Here is a 9,455-nt window from a genome sequence, read left to right on the forward strand (position 1 = left end):
CACTGGTGTGTGTTACACTTTACTTTAATGTAGCTGACAGATAGAACCAGTAGCCAGATAAATCAGTATACACTGATCTGAACATCAGTGCACACATCAAAGAGAGTTATATATGAATATGATTCATATACAGTGGAGCCTGTGGCTGTGCTAATTTCTGCGTTACCTGTCGCTGGACTGTCGCAGGTGTTCTGTCGCAGGTGTTCTGTTGCTGGACTGTCGCAGGTGTTCTGTCGCAGGTGTTCTGTTGCTGGACTGTCGCAGGTGTTCTGTCGCTGGTATTCTGTTGCTGGACTGTGCAGGTGTTCTGTTGCTGGACTGTCGCTGGTGTTCTGTCGCAGGTGTTCTCTGCTGGAGTGCAGGTGTTGTCTGCTGCGATGCTGCTGATGCTCTGCCATTCTGACGCTCTTATATTGGCCAGGTGGGGACTTTCTCTCACCTGTGGGCTCTGCTAGGAAGGGGAAGAGGAAAGCTGCAAGTTACAATCAATCACTCACATGCTCACCCACCCAGGTTTTTCTGCACACGGAATTCCATTTTCACATTTCCAGGATTGGGGCAGTGGCAGAATTGTTGTAGTTCTATAAATAGCCAAGGATTAAATATGGATGTTAAACTAATAATACCTGAAGGCAATTACGTAGTTTGGAATGAGGATTGGCTCACATCTTCACAGTCTCTCAGAGTCACTTAAAAGAATATATGATTCATTCCACCACTCCTTCCTAATCTGATTATGGAGCTCCCACGTAGCTGTGTGGATGATGCCAAAGAGGCTTTTCTTTTCTTTTGATGTAGTGGCTCGTCCTGAGGATTCCCTTCATGCCGCTGTGCCATTTACAGAGTGCCATTCACTCGCCAGTTCAGACAGGTTGGTACTTGTAGTTACTGTAAGCGACGCATGGAGCTCTTACGAGGATGACACAGCTGTAGCGCACGACCTGGAAAAAATAAAAAAAACTCTGAGATAATACTGCAACAACTTTATTTTTAGCTCCTTCTGAACTACAGTTTCATTTAATAAAAGACTGTGGGAAAGAAAGTGTAAAAAATGAAAATATATATATTTTTAAACGGTTTTTTAAGGTACTTCACCCATATCGACCTCAAAGTGATGAAAGTCTTTTGACTTGGTGACAGCAATGCTGTTTCCTGAAGACACACACAAACACACACACACACACACACACACACACACACACACACACACACACACACACACACACACATACAGACACAAAGAGCGAGACAGAGAATGCTGTTGTTATTAGTCTGAGCATCTTGTGTCTTGATGACGAAGTTTCATAACTCAAAAAATACATAATGAATCATTATATAAACAGTACCGAGTTTCAATCTGATAAGACACTAAATGATTTCCCTTCAAGGCTTGGCACCTCTTCAGACCACATCTGTCAGGACAGGGTCTCCAACTGGCTAAGGAGCCTGGAGGAAACTGATAGGGAAAGTGCTAAAACCAGTACACACACACACACACACACACACACATTACTTTGTATATTACCTAAAGCTAACAATGACAATGATGTTTTGTCTATAATAACAAGTATAGCAGCATACAGTATCTTTTATCTTTTCAGCAGATATACAGTATGACTGTTACATGCTTTATTGTAATGCTTGTTTGTTTAGCTGTTCTCTGTCTCTCTCTCACTCTCTCTCTCACTCTCTCTCTCTCTCTCTCAGAAAGTGATTCAGAAAAAGAGACAGCTGTGGCATAGAGTTGGCATTTGATATGGGGGGGGGGGGTGGTCTGCATGGGCATCAAATCAAGAGTTTCTCGGAGGAGAAGCATTTTCCCTCAGTGAGAGTGGCATGGCATGATGGCATGCTGCCAGCGTTTCCCTCAGTGAGAGTGGCATGGCATCCAGCGTTTCCTCAAAGGCCACCAGCCAGAAGGCATGTTTCTTGTACAGTACATACTCCTCAACTCATTCACCTTCTCAGCAACACACACACACACACACACACACACACACACACACACACACACACACACACACACACACACACACACACATACACAAATACATGTTTCTTGTACATACTCCTCAACTCATTCACCTTCTCAGCAACACACACACACACACACACACACACACATAAATACCAACACCATCCCCTCCTATAAGGAAGTAGCAGAGATGGATTTTACATGTCTTCTCATAAAGGGGCGAGGTTTTTTTTTATTGAAAATATAAACGTGATACTGGATATAACATAAAGAATATTCCATAGTGTAGCAAGAGCAACTCTGTGAAAAACAGCAGAAGAAAGACATGAAATGCAAGTTTAGAAACTGTCTGTTCAAGAATTTTATTAATAATTTTGCATAATGTGTGTGTGTGTGTGTGTGTGAACCTATTGAACCTATTGTTCAAAGGGCATCCGTTTTTGGTATTCATCATTACAAACACTTAAAGGAAATTGTTCATGCGTGGTCCCCAGTCATTGTGGTTGTAGAGGCAGCCTTCTGAAGGTGCACTGCAGGTAAGAACAAAACCTTGCCAAATGCAGTGACCTAGAAGATGTCTGTTTATATACTGTATAGCGCTACAATACATAACATGCATTCTTTAAATGACTCGTCTTTCACATTGATTAATCTAGATTCATACCATTCTCTGAGACACCTTGGTAAAAGAGATCTGTTGTATAGAGCCGGAGTGTACATCATTTCCTTTTTAGACTTCCCTCTCTTAATAAAATTTCCCATTTTGTGAAAAAAAAATCTTACTGTCACACTGTAAAATTAGCTGAGCAGGAGTTGTCTTTGTTTTAATTATGAATGAACTCTCGGTCCAGGGAGTTTATGACCCAGATGATACATTTTACACTTCCACTTTGGATGTGTGACTTGGTTGTGTGGGTATCGGTGTGTGATTTGGGTGTGTGTGTATGTGGGTGTGGGTGGATGCACAGACCTGTCTAAACCTGTAACACACTTCCATCATTGTCTGGATCTGTAATTATTCCCCTGTGTTAAGATCCCAATTAAAACATCAAAATGTGTGTATCTGTGTGTGTGCTTGGCTGTGTGCACGTGCGTGCGTGTGTGTTTGCATCATTCTAGTCAGTGTCCAGCTATGCTTGTTCCGCAGTAAAGACCACACCGCCTCTGCAGGTTCCCCCACTCCTCACCACAAGGTCAGCCCTCCCTTTCTTTCATGACATGACTACCCACATCACGGACTCTGGCAAAACTTCCCAACATTTCACCGTTCCTCTAACCAAACTGATTTTCTATATGCTAAATGTACACATTGAATGCATATGTTCCTGAGGGCATTTTCCATACAGTACTTTTGCATGACACAATGATAGCCTCTTCCTTCTAGCACGACATAAGAAAGTACGTTGCATTGCAGCCTCTCATTAGTGACCAAAGGACTCAAATGAAGTATTTCCTTGTGCTCTCTTTTCTCGGTTGAATCAGCAGCCTGGAGAAAAAATGGGCAGTGATATCTCACGAATGTTTACTTTGATTCATGACAAGAGGGAAGTTTCATCAGGAAGAAAGTAGCTCTGTTATTTTAATTGTAACCTGGAGAGCATGCTGTGCCAAGTCAGCAAGTCATTTGCATCTTCCTTTACGAGAACAGCACAAGGAACCCTCTGGTCCAGGCTGTCCATTTAGCTCTAGTCTAAGGGTGGGGTTTGATTCAGATGAAAGGTAGATCGATTTAGTCTCATTGTAAGGGTGGGGTTTAATTCAGGTGAGAGTTAAGGTTTAGATCAGTATTCATGTCAACTGAGACTTCAGACAGCTGGTGGTCTAGGTATTTGAAAATATCATACATTTATATCAGTACCATGAAACATAAAAATAATGACCTGTTTCTAAACTTGTCAGGTGACTATAGGACAACCAGTGTGTTGTTCATTGCTGCATGAATGTTAAATCTCATGTTTTTACAGCGGATGCTCTTCTGCTCAGACTCACAGTGCTGGCGTTATGGCCCTAGGGCACAGGAAGTCCTCACCTAATCACAGGAAGTCCTCACCTAATCAACACAAATCAGAGAAAAAGTCCAAACACACCCAAAGCCTACAGATGTGTGTGTACACCCCTGAATAACAGGATGTGGTCTGTAACATATTAAAGAGTTGAGGACTGAACCAACTTGAGGTCTATTGTTTGATTTCCCCTCCTCTGTAATCATTAGTTGGCCTAGAAATTTAGAGGCACCCAAATTTAATTTGCTGCCAGGGCTAGTCAACTCTCTGTTGGCTTGTGAGCTCGAAAAATTAAACTTCTATCAGGCCAATCAAATCGTGTATAGAGTCGTTAGGCGGGCTTAACATAATGATTGATGGTTTGGCTTGAATTCCCTGCTACTTGAAAACAAATAAGATGGATGTTGCTGTTGGCGAACAGTGTGACACGAGTAAGCTTTTATTAAGTTGGCAAAAGTTTGAACTAGCCAACTACAAAAAACATGGGACTCATAGCGCTGTCCTATTGCGTGCAGAGGGAATTTGAAAGACAACCGATTATCCCGAGCACTGAGCACTGCGAACGGTGAGTGCCCAGACCCTACATTTTAATGGCTAATCATTAGTATCATCCACTGGAAGACGCAGAGGTCTAAAGACGAAGCTGTGTTCATGTGTGTGTGTACTGTGGATGTGTGTGTGTGTTGTGTGTGTACTGTGGATGTGTGTGTGTTGTGTGTGTACTGTGGATGTGTGTGTTGTGTGGATGTACTCTGGATGTGTGTTCTGACAGCTCTTGTGCTGTAATGTCATTTCATCACCAGTAGGTGGCGAACTGTTAAAAAAAACCTCTTCCCTCCTCCCTCCTCCCTCCTACAGTACATACCGTCCACAGCTTCTTTACATGCATTCATGTTTCCATTAAAATCAGCTCAGTGTTTGGTGGTTACTTGGTCAAATGTGTGAAATATGAAATTCTCCATACAGGTCTCCATTCATCGCTCACATTTTACTATATTACATTTTACTATATTACTATAGTAACTACTTTTCAGTTTTATAAGACGTTTATTTCTATTACTTATGTTTCACTTTATTTTGTAATATGTGAATCTGTATTGTAACTTGTAATTGTCAATGGTTTCCCTCTGCGTGATGCTGCTGTCGTCTCGGTGATGAATGATTTCCTCTCTCTCTTGGCTACCTGGCTCTGTCGTCTCGGTGATGATGATGACTTCCTCTCTCTCTTGGCTACCTGGCTCTGTCGTCTCGGTGATGATGATGACTTCCTCTCTCTCTTGGCTACCTGCTGTCGTCGCGGTGATGATGATGACTTCCTCTTTCTCTTGGCTACCTGCTGTCGTCTCGGTGATGATGATGACTTCCTCTCTCTCTTGGCTACCTGCTGTCGTCTCAGTGATGATGATGACTTCCTCTCTCTCTTGGCTACCTGGCTCTGTCCGCCCTGCAGGCTGCCTCGGTGTGTGTGATGTCACCGCCCTGCATCCAATCCGGTGCTCCGGTCTGCTTCGCATTAGTCTGGGTGCACCGCGCCCATGCACAGTGGTGTCACGTGACAGCCAATGGCACAGATCAAAGCCAGATCAGAGCCAGATCAAAGCCAGATCAGAGCCAAATCAAAGCCAGATCAGAGCCAGATCAGGGCTAGAACAAAGCCGTGTCTGTCTCATAGTCATCCCTTCGCTGACAACTTAAGCCAAAGAGGCAATTATTGAAGAACTTCTCATTAAACTAAAATGTACAGTACAATTAGCAGGGAGTATCTTTGCAAACTGCTTAACTTAATTATGTTTCTGCTCATAGCTCATAGTATACTTTTGTCCAAAAAGACTTACAATGACATTATAATTATTTTCACCACATAATGCATAATTATTTCTACATAGATAGCTCCCAAATACATTGTCTGTTGGTAACCATAGCCAATGCTCTTATAAGAACTAAGTATAAAAACATTCCTTTTTTCCCGGAACAGCATGAATCAATCAGACACGGCTCACACACAGTGCCACTGAGATAGAAGAAGAAATGTATTTATTTTATTTTATTTTACAGAACTGATTTATACAAAATACATGTATATGAAAGATCTCCCGACAAACAGCACCCTTCAGACCGCCAGCGCATCAAGGACATGTTCAACTACATGGTAGTCACGTGATTCACACAAGCGTCTTGTCTCGTTTGGTCTGGTTGTCAGCGCAAGCTGAACCTTTCTGAGAACTCTCTCCAGCCACATCTCTCTTGCCCGGTCCATAGATGCAACTACTCTGCAGTCACCTGCTGCGTGCCACCTAATGCACCTTAAAGGTGTCGTCCGTGATTCTGCACAAAGGTTGTGAATATTCATTATCATCCGGCCTCCTGATGCAAGACACTATAGACCCTTTCAAGAGAGTTCCATTATCAGCATCATAGTTGGCCCTACAAGGCTTCCGTTTTAACATTCCATATGTTATCTTTATTGAGTGTCCCAGTGACGCCACTTCCGTTTGCCTCCATGGGACCTATCTTTCAAAAAAATTTTAACGCCAGTCTATGGCGAAAAATAAATTATTTTCTGGTCCCGGTTGACTTGTGCTTTGAATTACCCATATGATGTTTGTCAATTTTTCATGTAAAGACATTTGCAGTTTGTTTCGTAACTATTGAATTACAACATTGTGAAAGATCGTAATTCCAACGACTACACACCCATCAGTCGTGCTAGTGACGTTAGCTCATTCACAGCCACACTAGATTGTACAAGCATACCAGAAACAGGTCTTAATTGGGCTTTCCTTGCCAATGAAAATACCATGAGTCAGAGGATTAAACACATCAGGTAAGTTGTATTCGTCCATAGACTGTACATTAAATACTGTTAAGTCACATAGCAGGCAGCAAGATGCAACCGTTAACTAGCATAACAGCTAATCTTATCGTTGAATTACGTTGGTGACGTACATCATTCGAGACGAGAGATGTAGTCCACTGAGCGGATTCGCACAAAACCAACATAACTTTTGAAGTCTATCGAACAACAGTACTTTCTTGACGTGAAAAATTATCTTTTAAATTCACACACATCATATGTGAAATTCGTGGCACAATTCAAACTGGACCAAAAAATAATTGTTATCTCTCCATTAACTCCCGTTCATATTTTTTTGAAAGACAGGCCCCTTGTAGCGGAAGTAAAACGGAAGTCACTGGGACACTCTATGCAGAGGAAGTAGATTGGGAACCAAATAGAACGTTCAAGCATTGTTTTTGTTTTTATTGTTGAAAGGGTCTATATTTGTCTACCATTTACAGAGCCAAGACAGTGTACGAATGCTTTTCTGATTTTACGGTTCAACTTTTTTTGTCTGACCACACAGACAAAATGGATAACTAGAACTTAACAAAATCTGTTCGGTATGAGAATCACAGACTCACCTCTGATCTTCAGGTCTGAATTATTGCAAGTTATGAGCTGGTATTGATGCGCCAGCTCTGAAAAGAACATACTCTATTGTCATGACATGAGAAGACAGTCAAAAACTCCTCCCAGAGAGCCAGAGGCTCTGTGCTGGATGAGGGCCAGAACAGTGCCGCATCTGAGCCGGATCCCAGAGAGATCTGGGCCATAGTCGGCAGCAATTTGGTTTCCTTCCTCCCTCAATAAATACACATTTCGTTGAAATGACGCTGGGTTGTACAGTAAAACATGTCCTCAAGTTTGCAAAGATCTCTCTCCTTTTTTCATTTAGAAACAATAATAATAATAATGAAAACATTCAGACATTCAAAGTTATTTTCAGTTTCAACCAAGTACTATCAAGAAGTCAGGAATACCAAAAGTAGAGTGTGTATGTGTATGAGTGTGTACTATGTGTGTGTGTGTGTGTGTGTGTGTGCTTGTGAGTGTATGTCTATGTTCTATATGCACACTATGAGTGTGTGTGTGTGTGTGTGTGTGTGTGTGTGTGTGTGTGTGTGTGTGTGTGTGTGTGTGTCTGTTTACATTTTGTGTGTGTCCTTCTGTTCCCGTGTGTATGTGTGCATAATATATGTATTTGTTTGTATTGTGTGTGTGTGTGTGTGTGTGTGTGTGTGTGTGTGTGTGTGTGTGTGTGTGTGTGTGTTTCTCTTGCTAGCGACTCTAGATGACGATGGAGTGGAGGTGTCTGAAGCATGTGATGACGTCCATGGGGATGGGTGGACTCAGGTGATTCCCGTCCAGGCGTAGGTACCTCAGTCTGGGCACTGCACCGTTGTCCTCCGGGTTCGCCAACGCACTATGAGGACAGATCTCTGTGCCGTTTAAATCTAAAGAGACAACAACAACAATATACATAATCAATTACACAACAGTTACATCTGTTCAACGGATAGGAGGAATTCCATTAGTAAGGATATCCTGACACGAACCATACACTGTGTCTGTGTGTGTGTGTCTGTGTGTGTGTTTGTATGTGTGTGTGTTGGGGACTCACGCTCGATCTGGTTGTCGTTGAGGTGCAGGTGTTCCAGGCGGCCGTTGAAGTGCGGCACCACGCTGAGCTTGTTGTGCGCCAGATGCAGGTCCATCAGGCTGCTGATGTTGAACACCATCTTGGGAAGGCCCTTGTCGTTCAGCTGGTTGTAGTTGAGCCTGATGAAGGCCAGGTTGTTGAAGTCCTTGAAGTAGTCCTGCGGGATGTCCTCGATGTTGTTCCGGTCCAGGAACAGCTGGAAGATGCCAGTGGGAACGTTGCTGGGCATCTTGCGCAGGATGTTGTGTGCCAGGTTGAGCTGCATGAGGTTCTTCAGGTCCTTGAAGACGTTCTTGCCCAGGTTGCTGTCGCTGATGCGGTTGTGGTGGAGGTCCAACAGCACCAGGTGCTCCAGCTTGTTGAAGGCGCCGGCCGGGATCTTGGAGATCTGGTTCCGGCTGAGACGGAGCTGTTCTAGGCTCTCGGGCAGGTCGGTGGGGATTTCCTTCATTTGGTTCCGTTCCATGTACAGATAGAGAAGGTTCGGGATCTTCTTGAAGACCTCGCGGTCGACCCGTCGCACGCGATTGTTGGCCAGGTCGACCCACTTGAGGTCAGTGGCGTTCTTGAAGGCGTCGGCGGTCACCTCGTCGATGTAGTTGTTCCTCAGATAGAGGTAGTAGATGTCGGGAGGGATCTGGGGGACCCGGCGGAGGTTGCGGTTCTCGCAGTAGAGGGCATGGAGGTAGATGGGGTTGCAGCTGCACTCCCGTGGGCAGTTGTCGTACGGCGAGGGGGGGTTCAGGATGGGGGGGGGGAAGTCGGTGGGCTCGGCCGGCTCCATTGCCTCGGGCACCACGGGGGCCGCGGGCACCGCTGGTTTCCGGGTGACGGCGGGGCGTGGCGGCTTCTTGGGTCGTCGCTGGGGACTCCGCTGGCCCAACAGGACGGGACACAGCAGGAGGAGCAGGAGAGAATACGATCCGAACCCAGCCCTCATGGTCCTGCAGAGACACAGAGAGAGACAGCACACATAGT

General features: G+C 44.2%; 1 protein-coding gene across 1 annotated transcript in view; it reads right to left on the bottom strand.

Annotated features, from left to right (window-relative positions):
* Nucleotides 1-5,984: 5,984 nt before the first annotated feature.
* The window catches only part of prelp (proline/arginine-rich end leucine-rich repeat protein), a 9,924-nt gene continuing 6,453 nt past the window's right edge, over nucleotides 5,985-9,455 (bottom strand). Inside the window, exons 2-3 of the mRNA XM_076267845.1 lie at nucleotides 8,439-9,421; nucleotides 5,985-8,271 (exon numbers count right to left, since the gene is read on the bottom strand). Coding sequence (XP_076123960.1) covers nucleotides 8,105-8,271; nucleotides 8,439-9,417 — 1,146 coding nt within the window. The 5' untranslated portion in view covers nucleotides 9,418-9,421 and the 3' untranslated portion in view covers nucleotides 5,985-8,104. The remainder of the gene's footprint in view (nucleotides 8,272-8,438; nucleotides 9,422-9,455) is intronic.

Source organism: Alosa pseudoharengus, unplaced genomic scaffold (genome assembly GCF_046254945.1).
Source record: "Alosa pseudoharengus isolate Yale_2024_CS ecotype anadromous, Long Island Sound unplaced genomic scaffold, YU_APseudo_1.1 YU_APseudo_1.1_scf_5, whole genome shotgun sequence".
In the NCBI taxonomy this organism is placed as follows: domain Eukaryota; kingdom Metazoa; phylum Chordata; class Actinopteri; order Clupeiformes; family Clupeidae; genus Alosa; species Alosa pseudoharengus.